Below are 20,758 nucleotides of genomic sequence, written 5' to 3' on the forward strand. Positions count from 1 at the left end.
TGAAATCAGAGCTTTGTGTTTTTCTCCGGGAAGGTGCCCTTGTGGACACAGCGAGGCCCGGGTCTTTTGTCAGGTCGGTGACTCCGGATTCTGGACTCTGGAGGCGGCACGGAAGGGGATGCCAGCTGCCTGCGCGAGGAGTCTCCGTTGTGGGGTGTGGGGTCCTGGGCGGAGCGGGGCTGAGGGTCACCCGGTAAGGTGGCTCCTCTTGAGTCGAAGACCAGGGGTGTGAGGCCGAGTCGGGCCGCGCCCCCAGAGCGGCGACCCAACACCCCGCCCGGCCGTGTGAAGGGCGCCGGGCGCGCAGCCTGTGCATCCGCTGTGGAGACAGCTGGAGGGCGGTGGGCAGGTGGGAGCGCTGCCCGGAGTCCCCTGGGACTGCGCGGGTTATTGGCCTGTGGACCGAGGGCCTCCCTGTCCGCAGGTCCAGGCGGAGCCGTCGTGACGGAGAGGCGGGGTCGGGGCGAGGGCACCGCTCACGAGAAACCCGCGGTCCTGGACCCCTAGACAGATGAGCCGATGAGAAAGCAACCAAGCTTAGTTTTTTGAGAGATTTAAAATATTCAAAAATTTAAGCAAAACCTCACGCTTTTGTTTTTCTAAACGTGCGATTCTTCTACGCCCGCGGGGGGCGCCCGCCGGCCCCAAGAGGTACTCAGATGGGACCCGCCTCCGATCGGGAGGCTGAACCTCCTGACCCGTGCCCAGAACACAGCGGGCGCACCCGCGACAGGCAGCCACGCAGGGACTGTGGGACCTCCCTGGAGGCCCGGGGCTGAGACTCCCCGCTCCCAGTGCAGGGGCCTGGGTTCCGTCCCTCCAGGGGCACTGAGCCCTGTGTGCAGCCGCTAAGAGTTCACAGACCGCAAACAGACACATGCCGCAACCGAAAGATCCCAGTGCCACAGCTCAAGAACCGGCACAGCAAAACACGTAAAAACAAATAGTTGAAAACAAAACAGAGGCACGCAGTAGCTTCCTGGGAGAGTTGGTATGGAGCAGACTGTCCCACTCGGGCACCTGGGTGACGGTATCAGGACAGTGACTCGCTTGTAAAATTTATTTTTAAAACCAAAAACATTTTGTATTGGGGTATAGCTGGTTAATAACGTTGTGATAGTTTCAGGTGGACAGCAAAGGGACTCAGCCATATGTGTACATGTATCCATTCTCCCCCAAACTCCCCACCTGTCCAGGCTGCCACAGAACACTGACTGCTTGCCTTCTTGTTGGATGCTACACGGTTCTACAGACACCTGACATGAGCTGAAGGAGTGTCTAAGGTTTCAGAGACCTTTTTCCTAAAATAATTTTTATTTACTTATTTATTTTTGGCCGTGCTTGGTGTTTGTTGCCGTGTGCAGGCTTTCTTTAGTTGTGGCGAGCCAGGGCGACTCTTTGTTGTGGGTGCATGGGCATCTCATGCGGTGGTTTCTCTAGAGCATGCGGGTTTCAGTAGTTGTGACACATGGGTACGACAGTTGTGGCTCAGGGGCTCTGGAGCACGGGCTCAAGTGTATGTGGCACATGGGCTTACTTGCTCTGCTGCCTGTGGGATCTTCCTGGACCAGGGTTCGAACCAGTGTCCTTTGCACTGCAAGACAGACTCTTAACAATTGGACCATCAGGGAAGTCCCTCAGAGACCTTTCTGATGTGTCTGTGTACATATGCACTAGCCTGGGAGTGGGGAGGTGCTGCGTGAATGAGGCGGTCCAGAGGAGGGAGGCTACTTGAGGGGTGACTCTTCTCCAAGCTCCTCGTGGCTCCTGTGAAGAAGGGAGTTATCTTCTGATGGGAAGGTGTCGCCTGCTGACAGCACTCAGGCATTTTTAGTGAAGTGTTTTTCCAACTACCAGAGCAGGATCCTTGAATGAGTGGAATAATTGGTTTTGTGGGCTCTGATAACAGTGCAGAGTCAGATCACACGTAAATAAGGTTAAGTGTTGTTCTTATGAAATTATGAGAGTGAAGACAAAACTGCCGTGTACTGTAGATGGACTGCTAGCCTTTCCTGCCTGGAGGATGACAGGCCACCTGTAACTCCTGGAGGCTCCACATTCCTCAGAAATGGAGAGAGAAGCCCTGATTTTGAAACCGAAAATTACATTTTCACTACCCTTTCTCCAAAACTAAGTTGTCATAAAACAGATTGGATCTTTGTTTAGTTTAGGTTTTTCAGCTAGAAAAAGAATATTAAGTGTTATTTGTGAATTTCTGAGAAAGGAGATTTCATTTGATTGAATCTGTAAAGCCACTCAGCATTCTTTTTTCTTTTGGAGTACTACACCTTCATTGGTCTGGTAATGTCTGGTCTGCCGCTCCGATGGGACCTTCGGGCTCAGAGCAGTCATGCTGGGTCCCTGGAGCTGGCAGCGTTCGTGTTACTGCCGGGCTCATGCCTCTCTGCCCCAGGGGTGGAAGTGCGTTGTCGTCAGGGATCTCAGCCTCTCACGCTGCCGGAAAGCCTTCCTGGCAGGTGACTGGAGGAAGTGTCCAGCGAATCGTTTTTCCTTCAGAAGCACACTTCACGGCAGTGCTGGCCAAGGGAGCGGGGAGCTCACACCGCAGCACTGGAGCCCCATGTATCCCACATGGGGGAGCTGGGCAGCGCTCTACCTGCCAGCCTCCTTCCTCTGGCTGCTGCCCCAGCATCCGTGTGCTGCAGGCTGCTCATTGGGCTCCGAAGGTTGGCAGGCCTCTCCATCCATCAGCGACGGGTGGCTGTGTCACAGACCCCACCTTCCCTGGAAGTCCAGTGGTTAAGATTCCTTGTGGTGAGGACAAAAAAATAGTTGTTTTCTCTTATCTGTTTTTTCCTCTAAATTATTTAGCATTTTAATCCCACTTCCTTATTTAACTTTAAAATGATCTATTTACATTTAGTGGAAGGACAAGGAAAGGGACATTTCAAAGAGTAAATAAACAGAACATTCCAACACCACTTGCAGGGGCATCTGTGAGACAGGATTGGTATGGCCTTTACCAAGGTCAGGGCTTGTGTCACAGCCTTTCATTACCTTTCCTGCCTGCTTTAGAGCTTGTTTGTCTACAGAAAATCAGCCTCTTTGCATAGATTTTAGAATCATAGTACACCCTAATTTTTGCTTTTATAAGGTAATAAGTGTTCTCTCGAGCACATGGCTCAGTGTAAGAAATGAGAACATCCTTTGGCTTCAAGTCAGATTACTAATCCCATCCAGGTGGGACTGATGTGGCGGCCCAGAGCAGCCCGGCTTCACCTGCCGCCACGGCTGCTGTAACGGCCCAGGCGGCGGCAGGGGGTGGTGAGCACCTGCAGGTGGGACTCCTCCCCAGCACCCAGAGCGGAGCGGGGACCGTGACAGTGCTGGCATCAGTTGCTCTACAACAGACACAAGTTCTCCGAGCTCCTCTCCCTCCACCCCATCCTTGTCATCGTTGTGATTTTGAGTAAATTGCTCATCTGCCTTCTTGTTGTTAAGTCGCTAAGTCGTGTCTGACTCTGCTACCACATGGACTGCAGCACACCAGGCTTCTCTTGTTCTTCACTATCTCCCAGAGTTTGCTCAGACTTATGTTCATTGAGTCGGTGATAACATCCAACTATCTAATCCTCTGCTGCCCTGTTCTCCTTCTCCTCCTCCTTCTCCTCCTCCTTTCCCAGCATCAGGGTCTTTTCCAATGAGTCAGTTCTTCGCATCAGGTGGCCAAAGTATCGGAGCTTCAGCTTCAGCATCAGTCCTTCCAATGAATATTCAGGGTTGATTTCCTTTAGGATTGACTGGTTTGATCTCCTTGCTGTCCAAGGGACTCTCAAGAGTCTTCTCCAATACAATTCAAAGGCATCAATTCTTTGCCATCCAGCCTTCTTTATGGTCCAGCTCTCACATATGTACATAATTACTGGAAAAACCATAGATAACTGACTTATATGGACCTTTGTTGGCAAAGTGATGTCTCTGGTTTTTAATACACTGTCTAGGTTTGTTATAGCTTTCCTTCCAGAGAGCAAGCATCTTTTAATTTCATGGCTGCAGTCATCTATCTTAGTCTTGCCTTTTCCATCTTTGACACTTGGCTGGCAGCGCTCATTTCTCACGGTGACTGGCAGGCAGGACAGGGCTTAGGTACAGAGCCCTCTGGACGCCTTCACTCCGCTGGCATCCTCCCGAGTTCTTTACAAACTTGCCAACAGCCTGTCCATGCAGACTCTCCAGCAGGGGCTCACATTTTGGAAATTCTTGGCCTAGGGCCGAGCCTCCTGGTGTACAGACTGCCCCACGTGGGGTCACTCGGTTGTTTTCTCAGAGAAAACATCCATGCTTTGCTGTGGATGACCAGTTACTGTCCAGGGCTCAGTCCTGTGGGCACAGGACCAGCCGGAGATCAGAGCTTCCCTGTGACAAGGAGCATCCGTGCAGCCAGGTCACACACAGCAGAGCACATGTATTACATGTATCCATAGAGTGAGAAAAGGACACATGTGCTGACATGCAGCGGGAGCCCCCACACATGCGCAGTCTCTGGAAGCCTGTCTTGATGGAGGGAAGGAAGCATCGGTATCTGCATCCTGACATCCCTGCCCCTGGTCGCCTGTGGGCTGACCCTCTCCTGTGCAGTGGGACCACAGCTGCACAGGGGCTACTGTGAACACACACGAGACACAGCAGCTGCTCATTTAAAAAAGTGTGGACTGGAGCTCGAAGGTCTGCGACAAGGATGCTTGGTGAGGAGACCTGTGTGCTTTTTGCAGGGAGACGTCCGAATGGCAGGACTGGACGGCAGTAGTTGTCTGCCCGGGAGAGTCTTCCCCCACACTCAGTCCGCTGAGTCCCAGGAGCCGACGCCGGCTTGTCACCAGTGATGAAACCTGCAGTGGTGCTTCTGCTCTGCCGGCTGCCCCCATCCTCTGGTGCAGACTTGTCCCTGCCGGTCAGGCGGTCCCCCCAGGGGGCCTGTCTCCCCATCCCCTGCCGCCCACATGTGTGCCCTGGGCCTGGGGTCCTGCTACTCACACACTGGCCTGTCGCCTCCCAGTTCTTCCTCCAGCACTGTGGGCTGACACAGACCGAATCTGCGTTAAGAAAACCAGAGTTCCCAACAAGAATGAATTCAAATTCCACATGAATTCATTACTGAAAAAAATAGATGTTTTTCTTCAAAAGAGGTTGGACCTAAGTTACCATAACAACCATATAGAAGAGTATAGTGCTTCTTTAAGAACAAATCATGGAGATATAAGAATAGTTTTGTAGTTAAATATGAATCCAACCAAACTTCTTATTTGAGGGACTGTGAAGTTGCATGACGAAAGCAGTACTTCCTGCTGACTGTGCAGCCAGATTATGACAAATAGAAGCAAAGTTGGTGCTTTATTATCAGGCTCTTAACAGGACAACTGGAATAATCTATGGGATATACTGGAATAAAAATACATTTTTAAGGTTCTTAAGTTTCACTCATCACACCAGTAATCAATATTGCGATAATGTTCTCATTTTCTGGTGAAATATTTCTTGGTGTTTTGTTAAATCTTTTTTCGTGGTTATATTAAATATCTGTAAATTTAACTTTACATAAAACTGATCTTAATGAGTTTATTTAGCAAACCCAACCATTCAGAGTTGAGGTAAAATTAATAGGTGGACATATTTTTCAGGTTATACCTGCAGTAAAAGTAGTTACCCATTGTCTGCTGCTATGTAACAAACCATCCCAGAAGTTTTAGCAGCTGAAGAACAACCATAGTTTATTACTTATTACGATCCTCTGGGCTGTCCAGCTGTGTTGCTGGGGTTGAGCATCCAGGCTGTTTGCTCACATGTTGGAACTGCAGCTGAGTCTGGGGGCTGGCATTGGCCTGATCCTGCTCCCTGGAGCAGACTGCAGGCCACTAAGATTCTAGGGGCGGAGCTGAGCCTTCGCACATGAGACTGCAGGTGTTGTCACGCTCATTTCTGGACACAGGGATATGTGAAGAGAATAGAAGTTTCAGGACAGTTGACTGGTCTGTGGTTCCCCCCACCCTGCTCTGACTGACTGCCAGCCAAGAATACCTTTTCTCCACTGTCTGCCCACATCCTGCTGTCCTTGAAGAGCCAGCTGTGTGCCCTCATCTGGGCTGAGGACAGTCCCTGGTTCCTCTCCCTCCTCTGGCCCTCTTCCCCAGAAACTCATCCTGCTAGCAGTGCTGGGGGGTGAGGGGGCACCTGTCCTTCCGGGACTGTTCTGGAAGTGGGGGGAGCTGTCCTGCTGGGCCTGTCCCGGCGGCCCATGCTCTCTCACCCACTGTAGCCCTTCCCCTGGCTCCCTCCCTAGTGTGGGGGAAGGCTGGTTCTCTGACTTCCACAGACCAGACAGGAATGTCTCCGTCCAGTCACAGAAGTTTTCTCAGGAGGAGCAGAACACAAAGTCTTCCAGGCCCACCATCAAGATCTAGGTGGGGTCAGTGTGTGTGAGGAAGAGGAAACAGATCAAAGATCTGGGTGGGGTCAGTGTGTGAGAGGCAGAAGAACCAGAGATCAAATTGCCAACATCCGCTGGATCATCAAAAAAGCAAGAGAGTTCCAGAAAAACATCTACTTCTTTATTGACTATGCCAAAGCCTTTGACTGTGTGGATCACAACAAACTGGGAAATTCTGAAAGAGATGGGAATACCAGACCACTTGACCTGCCTTCTGAGAAATCTGTATGCAGGTCAAGAAGCAACAGTTAGAACCAGACATGGAACAACAGACTGGTTCCAAACTGGGAAAGGAGTACATCAAGGCTGTATATTGTGACTCTGCTTATTTAACTTACATGCAGAGTAGTACATCATGCGAAATGCCAGACTGGATGAAGCACAAGCTGGAATCAAGATTGCTGGGAGAAATATCAATAACCTCAGAAATGCAGATGACACCACCCTTATGGCAGAAAGCAAAGAAGAACTAAAGAGCCTCTTGATGAAAGTGAAAGAGGAGAATGAAAAAGATGGCTTAAAACTCAACATTCAGAAAACTAAGATCATGGCATCCGGTCCCATCACTTCATGGCAAATAGATGGGGAAACAGTGGAAAGAGTGTCAGACTTTATTTTTTGGGGCTCCAAAATCACTGCAGATGGTGACTGCAGGTATGAAATTAAAAGATGCTTGCTGCTTGGAAGAAAAGCTGTGACCAACCTAGACAGCATATTAAAAAGCAGAGACATTACTTTGCCAACAAAGGTCTCTCTAGTCAAAGCTATGGTTTTTCCAGTAGTCATGTATGGATGTGTGAATTGGACTTAGAAAGAAAGCTGAGCACCGGAGAATTGATGCTTTTGAACTGTGGTGTTGGAGAAGACTCTTTGAGAGTCCTTTGGACTGCAAGGGGATCCAACCAGTCATTCCTAAAGTAAATCAGTCCTGAATATTCATTGGAAGAACTGACGCTGAAGCTGAAACTCCAGTACTTTGGCCACCTGATTCGAAGAACTGTCTCACTGGAAAAGACCCTGATGCTGGGAAAGATTGAAGGCAGGAGGAGAAGGAAACGACAGAGGATGAGATGGTTGGATGGCATCACTGACTCTATGGGCATGAGTTTGAGCAAGTTTCGGGAGTTGGTGAAGGACAGGGAAGCCTGGCATGCTGCAGTCCATGGGCTCACAAAGAGTCAGACACGACTGAGTGACTGAACTAAGTGTGTGTGAGGTTCATCAGCCCCAAGACAAGTCCCCAGCAGTTCTTGCTCCACTGGCTCGGAGGCGGGTGCAGGACAGAAAGGCTGTCCCTGGAAGCTTCACGTGACCCATGCCCAGGCCCCCAGCTAATGTCTCTCTGCTCCCCTCTCCAGGAGATGGCGGGCAGGGCCCTCAAGCAGACCGGCAGCCGCAGCATCGAGGCCGCCCTGGAGTTCATCAGTAAGATGGGCTACCTGGAGCCAGGCAAGGAGCAGATCGTGCGGGTCGTCAAGCAGACCTCCCCAGGTGAGCACGCTGGGGGCTATGGAGAGGTGGCTGTGGGGAGAAGGCCTCGTGGCCATCATGCTGCCCACCTCCCTCACAGGAGTAGGGGCATGGGGACTGAACCTGCCCTGCCCAACATCCTATCTCCCAGGGTGGAGGCAGATTGACACTTAGTTGGGTCTTTCCTTCTTGGGGGTTTGTGGAGTTGTTCTGCTTATGAAAGGGAAAATTCAAAATGAAAATTAGGCCACTCAGCAGATTCTTTCTTCTGGACTTGTGGGGGAGTCTTAAGGGGAGGCTTATTTCATTGATTCTAAAACACACTTGTTTCCCACTCTGTGGGCTCGGAGAGCCAGCTGCACAGTGGCAGGTGGCTCCCGAGTACGGTGCCTCAGGCACAGGTGTGGGAAAGCCACCCCCACCATACCCCGGGGGAGGGAGGGAACCTTCCCCCACCTCCACCGCACCCCATGCCCCTGGGGAGGGCCAGTCGCCTCAGCACCCCTGCCTGCTAGTCAGTGGGTGTTTCTCTTCCTGGGTAGAGCAGATGGAGCCATTTTGGGGACTGAGGCCCCTGGGGGGCAATAAGGGATTCAGGATATTGACCAGAAGGAGTTTTCCCTGGAGACCTTGGATAAACCCAGTTCATCTGCTGAGTGAGGAACTTGCAAGGGCTTTGTATTAAATACACTGTATCTTCCTTGAGATGAGAACACAGGTTTCCCTTTTCTTCTTTTTGAAGGCATAACATTCCAAAAATGTATTTATCTACTACATATCCTCAAAATTGACAGAATTAAAAGAACAATAGAAAAATGTATTTTCACTGTGGGTGAATTTAACCACCTGTCTCAGGCACTGACTGAGAAACGGAGTGAAAACGGTGAGAACACGAACATTTGCCCATCACGTTTCGCTTCTCTTGATTGAGGAACGCCCTTAAGCATTGCCTTGCTGCCACCACGTCCAGACCCTTGGGATCTCGGGGTCTGTGTGGCAGCTCATCCCCCAGCGCCAGCCCTTGGGGCAGCCCCGGCGCTGGTGCTTCATCTTCCCCTGGGGGGCTCTGCCGGGGCTCCTGCAGCGCGGGGAGGAGGGTACCCGACTGGCGACGCGGGCCTTCTGCCAGCGGCCTTCTAACGCCGCCTCCGTCTCTGCCCGCAGGGAAGGGCCTGGCGCCGGCCCCCGGGCCACGGAGGCCGAGCTTCGAAGCACCGGGCGAGCCTTTCCCGCCCTTCACGCAGGTGGCCGGGCCGGCTTTCGAGGGCCCCGCCACCCTGGAGGAAGCGCCCCGCCCTTACCCGGACTTCCTCTTCGCTGGCGTCGGGCCTCCTTGTCGTCCGCACCAGCCTAAGGGCTACACGGCCGCCGGGGAGGCCGCCCGCATGGGCCTCGCGGGCCCCGGGGGCACGCACTACAGAGCCCCGCTGCTGGTGCCCGCGGAACCCCTGGGTTATGGCGTCCAGCGCAGCCCCTCTTTCCAAAGCAAGGCGGCCCCGGAGGCCGGCGCGTACGCGGGGCTGGGCGCCAAGGGCGCAGCCGTGCCGGTGCCACCCCCCGGCCTCCCCTTCCCGGCCCCCGGCGCAGCCTACGCTCCGACCCCGCACCCTAAGCCGCCGCACCAGGGACACGCGGGGGGCCCCCGGGGCGCTGCTTTCGCCGGCGACAGCGCCCCGCCCGGCCTGGCCGCTCCCGCGCGCACCGGCCTGGGCGCCGAGCGTTTTGAGCCGGGTGCGCCGGCCTGGCCGGGCGCCGGCCTGGCCCGGCGTGACTCGCTGCCCAAGCCGGGCCCCAGCCGCACCGGTTCGTTCAGCGGCGCCGCGGCCCCGCCCAACGCCGTGACAGCAGTCACGGCCGCGCGCATCCTGCACCCGGTGCGGAGCGTGCGCGTGCTGCGGCCTGAACCCCAGACGGCCGTGGGGCCCTCGCACCCCGCTTGGGCGCCGGCGCCCCCACCCGACGGCCCTGAGCCCGCGGAGGAGCTCGCAGGGGGCGCCGAGGCGCGGGGCCGGCCCCCGCCTTATCCGCGGCACCTGCTTCGGCCACAGGCCCGCGCCGAGCCGCTCGACGTGGACGGGCTGTGCGCTGGGCTGCAACAGGGCCTCCGGGGCGGCCGTGCCGCCGAGTCCCCCGACGGCAGCCCCACGAGCTCCGGGGCCACCAAAGCCGACAGGGCGGGCCGGGACCGAAAGCAGATCCAGACATCCCCGGTGCCCGTGCGCAGGGGCGGCCGCGACGAGGACAGGCGCGAGTCGCGCATCAAGAGCTACTCGCCGTCAGCCTTCAAGTTCTTCATGGAGCAGCACGTGGAGAACGTGCTCAAGACCCACCAGCAGAAGGTGGCGCGCCGGCTGCAGCTGGAGCAGGAGATGGCGAAGGTGGGCGCAGGGCACGCCTGGTGTCGGGGTCCCAGTGGGAGAACCCCCCCTGCACTGTGTCCCCTGTCCCGGCTCGGGGTGGGGAGGACGGTGCGGATGTGCCCCCGGTTAAGGAACGCGTTGCTTGTTACGGCCTGTCCTTTCCGGGGAGCAAATCCATTAAGGCTCTCCAACTGGTAAAGAAACACTTTGAAAGAGGAGAAAGTAAAAGTTGAGGTTTTACACATTGACATTGTGGGAATTTTAAAGAGAAGTATAGCTGTTAGTGATTCAGTTCATTCTTAATGAAGTCTATAGTTACTAAATAACGTTTGAAGTAGATGCTAGTTGACACTAAGCTGTTTGGGAACATTAATTATTAATGAAATTATTTATAGAAATGCTATGGTAATTTCAGATTCTAAAAAGTTCTAAAAATAAGGTCGGATCCCATTGAAAATGCTGTTCCATTTTCATTGACTTTTCTGTTTTCCCATTTTCCCCTGAACTGTCATTAAATTATTACATTGCTCTTTTTTAGTAATACAAGTTGTCTTTAGTTTTTAGAGCCTAAAAGTCAACCTGGAGAAAGAAAGAACTTATTTTTACATCTCCCCTTTTGATTCTAGATCTGTGGCTGTGGATGTAGAGAACCAACAGTCATTTTCTCACTTGTAGCGTTGGCCCGGTTCTTCTGCACCCTCCTTTCCACAGATCATGGTGTGCCCTCCACTCTGGGGCCTCCTGTCCCCATGGGACCCATCCAGTGTGACCCTGTCCTGTCCCTCCTGCCCCCATGGGTCCTGTCCAGTGTGACCCTGTCCTGTTTCCTCCTGCACAGGCCGGGCTCTGTGAGGCCGAGCAGGAGCAGATGAGGAAGATTCTTTACCAGAAGGAGTCCAATTACAATAGGCTCAAGCGGGCCAAGATGGACAAGTCCATGTTTGTGAAGGTGAAGACCCTGGGCGTTGGCGCCTTTGGGGAGGTGTGCCTGGCCTGCAAGGTGGACACGCACGCGCTGTATGCCATGAAGACCCTTAGAAAGAAGGACGTCCTGAACCGCAACCAGGTGGCCCACGTCAAGGCAGAGCGGGACATCCTGGCGGAGGCGGACAATGAATGGGTAGTCAAGCTCTACTACTCCTTCCAGGACAAGGACAGCCTGTACTTTGTGATGGACTACATCCCGGGCGGGGACATGATGAGCCTGCTCATCCGCATGGAGGTGTTCCCCGAGCACCTGGCGCGCTTCTACATTGCTGAGCTGACGCTGGCCGTCGAGAGTGTTCACAGAATGGGCTTCATCCACCGGGACATCAAGCCCGACAACATCCTCATAGACCTTGACGGCCACATCAAGCTGACAGACTTCGGCCTCTGCACTGGGTTCAGGTGGACCCACAACTCCAAATACTACCAGAAAGGTACTGCCTCCGGCCTCCCCTCCTCACCCCATCCTGGGTGGGTGCACCTGTCCCCATGTGATTTCATAATTTGGTGTGATACCCTTTTCTCCATGAAGAAGTACTATGATGTGTAAGGTGTTTGTTTTTAAGTTAGTGGCTTCAAGTTTTACTAAAATGTTTCAAGGACAGTAGGCCATAGGGTATCTTGGGGCCTGGCTGAGGAGCCGTCACTGTGCCCTGTTAAAACCAACCTCCGGGGGAGCACTCTCTTTGAGCCCCCTGTTAAACAAGCCTCTGGGGGAGCCCTCTGTTACAGCCCCCTGAGTCTCCCTACAGGTGCAAACCTGGTTGTGGGTCCAGCTTAACTGCATCTCCTGTAGTTTCACTACTCAGAAAAGTGAGAAGTAGCTGGTCATCATCTTATTTGTGGTTTGAATTCTTTTTTTTCTTTTATTTATTTATTTTTGACTGTTGTGGGTCTTCGTTGCTGTAGGGTTTTTCTCTAGTTGCCAGGAGTGGGGCGACCCTTCCTTGCAGTGCACGGGCTTCTGCTTGTGGTGGCCTCTCTCTTAGAGCATGGTCTCTAGAGCGCAGGCTTAGTTGCTCCGAAGCATGTGGGATCTTCCCGGCTAGGGTTCAAGCTTGTGTCCCCTGCATTGGCAGGTGGATTCTTAACCACTGGACCACCAGGGAAGCCCTGGCTTGAATTCTTGAACTAGTTATTTTATTACTACAGCTCAGACTTCTGTTTTTTTTTTAACTCAAAACTAGTTCTAAATTATTTGATTCATTTTTTTTTAATTTGGCATTGAAATCATCTGTGTCCATATATTTGAAATCTTCAATCTTTTCCATGCCTGTCTCAAAACATGTCTGACAAACAGGTGGTGTTAGCCTTTGAGATGGGCCTGAACGGCGCTGGGAATGCCACCTCGCTGTCCATGAGCCTGTCTTGCCAGCCCTATGTGCCAGCTCACAGCCCCCAGCACAGGGCACAGCCCCTGCCGTGGCTCCTGTCCTGAGGCATGTGTGTACTTCATGCTTGGGGTCTGAGGCCTGGGACCACAGCCATTCTGGGAGCTGCCAGGGGACTCTCTGACTGTGTCAGAAGCTGGGTCAGGTTACTTTTCCTTTTGAAGCTTTAGGTTTATTGCATTGTTGAAGATTGAAAATTGATTTTGTTTTCTGTTCTCTTCTCTCCCCACCCTGCTTTCTGGGTGACAGGGAGTCATTCCCGGCAGGACAGCATGGAGCCCAGCGACCTCTGGGACGACGTGTCTAATTGCCGGTGTGGAGACCGGCTCAAGACCCTGGAGCAGAGGGCGCGGAGGCAGCACCAGCGGTGTCTGGCTCACTCCCTGGTTGGGACCCCAAACTACATTGCCCCGGAAGTGCTCCTCCGGAAAGGTGAGTGCTTTGGCTCTGCATCCAAGCTGGGTGATCTCCGAGGGTCCCAGCTCCCACTGTCAGGGTCTCAGTGTCCCCATATGTCTCCCCACGGGAGCCCAAGAGTGGGGTTCTGTCAGCAGACAAACCTTCAGTGTATCCTCCTCTGCTCGGGAGCTGGCCCGGCATCTCCACTTGCTCCTCCTTAGGCTGGAAGTGATGAGCTGGCTGCATGGTAGGCTTGCTCCCTAGAGCCCAGAGGAATTGTTTGAGGGTCAGGACTGGGTTCGGGGTCCTCACTGGGGCCCACCATCTTCCCTGGTCAGTGGGTGTGAGAATGCAGACCTTCCCTGTTCTAGTTCTAGACTTCTCTAGTTCTTCCACTGGTCCAGAGGCCCCTTCAAGGTAAGCCCCAGGGATGGGGTGCTCCAGCCCCTCCAGCAAGTGCTTGACCAGCATCAGAGGCACCTCTGATGGTCAGTTTTGGGGGTCCCCAGCAGAGCGGCAGTGTGTGTGGATCTGATTCCCTGTAAGAAACCCGAATAGCGCCAGACTGTCTGTCCTCACCTGCGGTTTCCACTGTTGGAGCCAGCAGGCTCTGTCCTCACCGTTCTGTGAGCTGTGTGCCTCAGGGCAGGTTGCCAGTCTCTCAGGGACTCAAGTATAAGGGCAGTATATGTCCAGAGGTTGTTGGGCATATTGACCTCACTGCCCAGTACAGGCCGCCTTCTCTGTCCTTGAAAGTGGGGGTGGGTGCTGGTCTGTAAGGGGGTTCAGTGGTCTCCCTCAACCCTGCCATGGGCAGCAGCCCAGCAGAGCCTCCAGGGCCAGGCAGATAGGGGCCACAGGTCACACTTAGCAAGAATTCAGTGACAGGGGGACCAGAGCGGGGCTTGGACTGGGACGTGGGACAGAATCAAAGATCAGCCTTTTCTGATACCCCTACGAGGCCATCCTGCAAGGAATGAGGGGCCTGGCTCCCTCACAGGGAGCTGCTCCCTCCCCTCAGGGCAGGGGCAGCCATTACCTTTGCCACAGTTTCCTCCCCTCTTCTCCCAAAAGCTCCCCGGGGAGCCTTGGCACTGGCCTCACCTGACCTCCGGTCACAGCGTTTCTGCTATTTAGCTTCTACATTTTTTTTTCTTTTGGCTGCATCGCAGTCTGTGTAATCTTAGCTCTCTGACTAGGGGTCTAGCCTGTGCCAGGCTTACAGCCCTAACCACCAGACCGCCGGGGAAGTCCCTAGTTTCTACGATTTTAATTTGTGTCTGTGTCCTTTACGAACTTAAATTCCTGGTTTAGTATTGTTATTAACAATAACAGTAACTTTTTAAATTTAAAAGATGTTATTATAAGAGCATCCTGTGTTTATCATAAACTAATGCTGTAAAATCAGAAAACACTCATGCCCACACTCCTGCCACGTGGAGCCTGTGACCTTCGGCAGCGTTTTTTCCAGCGGTCTGTTCCGGGCCCTTATGCAGGAAGCAGTGACGTCACGCGTGCGCCGTGGAGGCGGGAGGTGGGGCGTGACGCGCGAGCTCCGTGACGCGGGCCCGTCCTCGGTGACCAGAGCCACGCTCTCAGTGCGTCGGGGAGGCCGCGGCGCGGGTGTGAACTGAGCCCCGCTGTCTTTCAGGTTACACCCAGCTCTGCGACTGGTGGAGTGTCGGCGTGATTCTCTTTGAGATGCTAGTGGGGCAGCCGCCGTTCCTGGCGCCGACGCCCACGGAGACCCAGCTGAAGGTAAAGGGGCGCGCGGGCCTCTGAGGAGCCCTGGGGTCTCTGGCTGACACTGGGCCTTTTGTTCCGGGTAGTGCAGGAGTGTCAGCTGTATGAAGTGAGGAGTTTTCAGGTATTTTTGTTACTTCCTGTTAGGTTTTTTAATTTGAGTGAGTAAAGGCCCAAGGTCAGAGCTGAGCTGTGATGTACGTGTGAACCTGGACGTGAGGGAGGCACCGTGGCCGCACGTTTGGGCCGGCGGGCAGGGCCCGGTCTGAACTGCGTGGCCTTGAGATGAGTTGGTTGGTTTGGACGTTATGTCTGTACTGTCGGCATAATATAAGAGCTGTGGGCCCAGCCACTTATGTACTTTTGCAGTGTTTCAACTAATCCTGTCAAGTAATAATACTCAATAGTCAGTTTTAGAATGGTGGCCTTTTACTCTCTGAGCGATTAATTTGATTCCTTAAGAAAGATTGAGTAGAGAATCTGATGAAACCTTTGGATCATCTCAGAACAGTGCTCTTGTAACACTGACTATTCTAGGACTATTCACACACCCGAATAGTTACTATGATGGCCTCTTCAAAAAATCCTCAATTAAGGCCCTGTTTCTTTCCAGTAAAAATGAAATTGGAACTTGGTATTATCTATATCCTAATTGAATTGCTGAACTAGTTACTAATTTTTTTCTAGTTAGTAATTTGCCAGCATGATAATCACCCAGTTTTAAAAATTGTGATGAATTTTACCATTTTAACTACAGTTAATAGTACAGTCAGTGGCATTAAGTACATTCACTACTACTTATTTCCAGCCATTTTCGCCATCCCAAGCAGAACTTCACCCACTAAAAGATAACTCCATTTTTCCCTCCCCTTTGCTCCTGTCTTCTACTTTCTGTCTCTATGAATTGCCTATTCTTAGGGACTTCATATAAGTTATCATACAGTATTTTTCCTTTTGTGACTGACTGACTTCATCAGCATAACATCCTCAAGGTTCATACCTGTTGGAACCTGTGTCAGAATGTCCTTCCTTTCTAAGGCTACTGCTACATTGTATGTAATATTGAATAATAAATACTCCACTGTATGCAAATAACATTCCATTTTCTTTATCCATCATCTGGCAATTAACGTTTTGGTTGTTTGCACCTTTTGGGCTCTTGTGAGTAGTGCTGCTATGCACATAAGTATGTGTGTAAGTATCTGTTGGCTCCCTGTGTTCAGTTCCGTTCAGTTCCTTTGGATATATACCCAGGAGTGGAATTGCTGGGTCATAGGATTAATCTGTGTTGAAACTTCTTGAGGAACCTCCATACTGTTTCCATATGACTGCACCATTTTACATTCCCACCAACAGTATACTGAAGCTCCTATCTTAGCCAACATTTATTACTATTACTTTTTAATAGTAGCTATCCTAGTGGGTGTGAGGTGGTATCAGTCTCATTGTGATTTTGATTTGCATTTCCCTGATGGTTCAAATGATGTTGAATTTCTTTTCATATGTGGGCATATGTAGATACCTTCTTTGGAGAAATATCTATTCAAATCCTTTGCCCTTTTTTAATTAGGTTGTTTGGGTTTTTGTTGTTGAGTTGTAGTTTTTTATGTATTCTGCTTGTTAATTCCTTATCAGATGTATACTTTGCAAATAAATTCTCCCTTTCTATAAGTTTGTCTTTTCACTCTGTTGATAGGGTCCTTTGATGTACAAAAGTTTTAAATTTTGATGAAGACTTTTATGTGTTTTTTTCTTTTATTGCCTATGATTTTAGGTATCATATCCAGGAAATCATTGCCAAATTGAAGATCACGAAGATTTTTTTTTTTAATATATATATTTTATTTATTTGCTGCATTGGGTCTCAGTTACAGCATGTGGGATCTAGTTCCCTGACCAGGGATTGAACCTGGGCCCCCTCCATTGGGAGCACAGTCTTAGCCACTGGACCACCAGGGATGTCCCTCATGAAGATTTTTGCTTTATGTTTTTTTTCTTTTGAGTTTTATATCTGTGTTGTGCATGTGCACTGTTGTGTCCGACTCTTTGTGACCCCATGGACTGTAGCCCACCAGGCTCCTCTGTCCATGGGATTTCCCAGGCAAGAATACTGGAGTGGGTTGCCATGTCCTCCTCCAGAGGATCTTCCCAACCCAGGGATCAGACCTATGTCTCCTACATTGCAGGCAGATTCTTTATTGATAGGCCACTGGGGAAGCCCACACCAGCCCTTGCACCTCTACACAACTCCCAATTACATTGACCTTTGTTCTGACTCCAGGAGCAAATAAGCCCTTAGCAGAGCATCCGGATGGCTGGTTTGTGTTGCTGATCACTGCTGTCTGGGAGTGGCTCCCTTACCCTGTGCCTCAGACTGTGGGCTCCTGCTGAAACCATACTGGCCATTTGTAGCTGCCTCAGATCCTCCTACGTCTGCTTGGTTCTCCTATTGTGAAACTATCAAAATCTTTTTAAAATTAAAGTTATTTGTATTGAAGTATAATTGATTTACAGTATTAGTTTCAGGTGTAGAGCAAAGTGATTCAGATTATATTTTCAGATTCTTTTCCATTATAGGTTATTGTGTGATATTGAATATAATTCTCTATGCTATCCAGTCAGCCGTTGTTATCTGTTTTATGTATGGTATTGTGTATCTGTTAATCCCATACTCCTCTAATTTGTTCCTCTTTCCCTCCCTCTCCCCTTTGCTAACCATAACTTTGTTTTCTATGTGTGTGAGTCTATTTCTGTCTTGTAAATAAGTTCATTTTGTAGTTTAGATTCCACTATAAGCTATATCATATGGTATTTGTCTTCCTACTTCTCTTAGTATGACAGTCTCTTAAGTTCATCCATGTTGTTGCAAATGGCATTATTTTGTTCTTTTTATGGCTGAGTAGGATTCCATTGTCGGAGAAGGCAATGGCACCCCACTCCAGTACTCTTGCCTGGAAAATCCCATGGACAGAGGAGCCTGGTGGGCTGCAGTCCATGGGGTAGCTAAGAGTCGGACATGACTGAGTGACTTCACTTTCACTTTTCACTTTCATGCATTGGAGAAGGAAATGGCAACCCACTCCAGTGTTCTTGCCTGGAAAATCCCAGGGACGGGGGAGCCTGGTGGGCTGCCGTCTCTGGGGTCGCACAGAGTCGGACATGACTGAAGCGACTTAGCAGCAGCAGCAGCAGCAGCAGCAGGATTCCATTGTATATATAGACTACATCTTTTTTTTTTCTTTTTGCACCCCACCCCCTAGACTACATCTTTTATCAGTTCATCTGTTGATGGACATTTAGTTTGCTTCTTGGCTATTGTAAATAGTGCTGCTATGAACACAGGGGTGCATGTATCTTTGTGAATTAGAGTTTTGTCTGTATTTATTCCCAGGATTGGGATTTCTTGGTCATATGCTAACTCTAATTTTAGTTTTTTAAGGAACCTCTATACTGTTCTCCAGAGTGGTGCACCAGTTTACATCTCTACCAATGATGTAGGAGGGTTCCCTTTTCTCTATACACCCTCTTCAGCCTTTATAATTCGTTGGCTTTTTGATTATGGTCATTCTGACTTGTGTGAGGTGATACCTCATTGTGGTTTCGATTTGCATTCCCCTAATGATTAGTGATGTTGAGAAACAATCGTGTTCTTTAACACCCTGTCCCATAAAGGCCCTCTTTGGCCTCGAGAGTGAGGAGGAAGGAACACTGGGTGTGTTGTCCCCGCAGGTGATTAACTGGGAGAGCACGCTGCACATCCCCGCGCAGGTGGAGCTGAGCCCCGAGGCCCGGGACCTCATCGCCAAGCTGTGCTGTGCAGCTGAGCACCGGTTAGGCCGCAACGGAGCCGATGATCTGAAGGCCCACCCGTTCCTGGGCGCCATCGACTTCTCCAGTGACATCCGGAGGCAACCGGCCCCCTATGTGCCCACCATCAGCCACCCCATGGACACATCCAACTTTGACCCAGTGGATGAGGAGGGCCCCTGGCAGGACGGCAGTGAGGACAGCTCTAAAGCCTGGGACGCACTGGGCCCTGCGGGCAGCCGGCACCCTGAGCACGCCTTTTACGAGTTCACCTTCCGGAGGTTCTTCGATGACAATGGTCACCCGTTCCGATGCCCCAAGCCTGCAGTGGCTGAAGCCGTGACTGAGGCTGAGCAGCCAGCTTCGGTGGGTCCAGCCCTGGGGGCGCAGGCCGGGGGCTGCCAGCCCGTGTACGTGTAGACTGGTGGACGGGGAGGTCAGCCTGTCAGGTCAGTTGGCCGGTTGCCCCGCAAAGTCTAGCCTGCACCCAAAACCAAAGCGGAAAAACTTCTGAAAGAGGACTCACCTCTGAGGTCTGCATCTCCAGGTTCTGGTGGATGGCAGGAGGTGTCAGCACAGCCTGGAATTAGCTTTGAGGACCTTCACGACATTAAAACAATATTTTTTAAATCAGTACAGTAGAAAGAGCACTTATTTTGTTTATAGCCATTTTTCTTATTAAATTATAGGGATTAATTTTGACAAATCATGCTGCTGTTATTTTCTACGTTTGTATTTTATCCACAGCACTTACTCACATTAGGGAAAGACATAAAGATTGAAGAACATGTGATAAGAAATCTGTGTGCAATAATGTTTAAAAAAAAAAAAACAAAAAACACTGTCCTGATGTCCTGATGTTACTGATACCATTTTATTCACACAACGGTTTTTGTTTTATATTTTTCCCACATTTCAAAGTTGTGATATATGTTAAAAGCTGCTTTTGTTGTTTTGTTCTGTTCACTTTTTGCATATTATAGCATCATAGGAAGTGTGAGCAGTTGATCATGCGGGTGTGACTTCAGACATCAGGTATGGAGAGAGCATGAACAGGGTTTTTCTATTATTAATATAACGTGACCGTGTCTTGCCATTCACAGCAGGTTCTGTGAATACGTTTTTACTGAGTGTCCTTGGATGAGTTGTTCTGGACAGTGTGCTGATGCCGCGTCGTGAGTGACTTCCTCGCTGTGACTGCACCCCCCTCCTCTCTCATTGCAGAAATGCACGTGTATCTGAGAGATGATGTGACTGTATGTGTCATGGGTGTGCTTGGATTCTTTGAGGGGGCAAAGACATTTGTCCTATACTAAACTTGTGTACATCAAAAGGGATTCACTTAGCTCTGCCAAAAAAAGTAAGTTAGCCATGGACCTCTGTCTGTCTCGCCAGTCAGGATTCTGTCCTGTGGCCCAGCCGACACAGGGAGCCAGAGCCCCACCCTGCAGACCTGTGGAGAGTTCTCTCTGCAGTGCTTTTAGTGTGCTTTGAAGGATCCAACTTAACTCAGTTTTAAAAGCACATTTTTCTAATCTTTGTGAAACAGCAAGGACTATTCAAAGTGATATTGGAGGGTAAAAAAAGATAATTAAGCCATACATATTTTCTTAGGCGTATAGATGTATATATAACTATATAGATAAACACACAAAATATTCCTATTTCAAATTAGTATGATTCCTATTTAAAGGGGTTTATATTTGAATAAAAAGTTAAATTTCTTTTTTGCTTTTTAAAAACCTGATGCATCATATTTTTTGTTATATTCACATATTTTTCCTTGAGGTTTTTAGCATAATGTATCCATTACTTAGTGTATCTCTAGGCAGCAACACTCACATGTCTATGGATGTCTAAACTGAAGAAGATGATTCCTGTGTACTGGTTTACATGTGTATGAGTGGCAGGTTCTGAGTCTGCTGTGCTGTGTCGTGACTGTCAGTGTTTCTCTAGTTTTGCAGTAATGCCGTGTTGTTATTTACACTCGGACAGCCTTCATGTGGTAGGTTCTTTCTCAGGAACTCAATTTAACTATTATTTATTGATATATCATTGCCTTTGAAAAGCTTCTACTGGCACAATTTATTATTAAAAGTTTGAATCCAAATCCCTAGGTGTCAAATTTTATTGAAATTTGTAAGTTCTTGTTTGTC

At 50.4% G+C, this 20,758-nt stretch overlaps 1 protein-coding gene across 3 annotated transcripts in view; it reads left to right on the plus strand.

The window, feature by feature from the left end:
• LATS2 (large tumor suppressor kinase 2) overlaps positions 1-20,712 on the plus strand; it is a 38,507-nt gene extending 17,795 nt beyond the window's left edge. For all 3 annotated transcript variants that reach the window (XM_055542570.1, XM_055542571.1, XM_055542569.1), the window contains 6 exons: positions 7,804-7,936; positions 9,080-10,293; positions 11,114-11,696; positions 12,903-13,085; positions 14,704-14,810; positions 18,525-20,712. In XM_055542570.1, coding sequence (XP_055398545.1) covers positions 7,804-7,936; positions 9,080-10,293; positions 11,114-11,696; positions 12,903-13,085; positions 14,704-14,810; positions 18,525-19,022 — 2,718 coding nt within the window. In that variant the 3' untranslated portion in view covers positions 19,023-20,712. The remainder of the gene's footprint in view (positions 1-7,803; positions 7,937-9,079; positions 10,294-11,113; positions 11,697-12,902; positions 13,086-14,703; positions 14,811-18,524) is intronic.
• Positions 20,713-20,758: the final 46 nt, after the last annotated feature.

Source organism: Bubalus kerabau, chromosome 12 (assembly GCF_029407905.1).
Source record: "Bubalus kerabau isolate K-KA32 ecotype Philippines breed swamp buffalo chromosome 12, PCC_UOA_SB_1v2, whole genome shotgun sequence".
NCBI classification, from domain to species: Eukaryota; Metazoa; Chordata; class Mammalia; order Artiodactyla; family Bovidae; genus Bubalus; species Bubalus kerabau.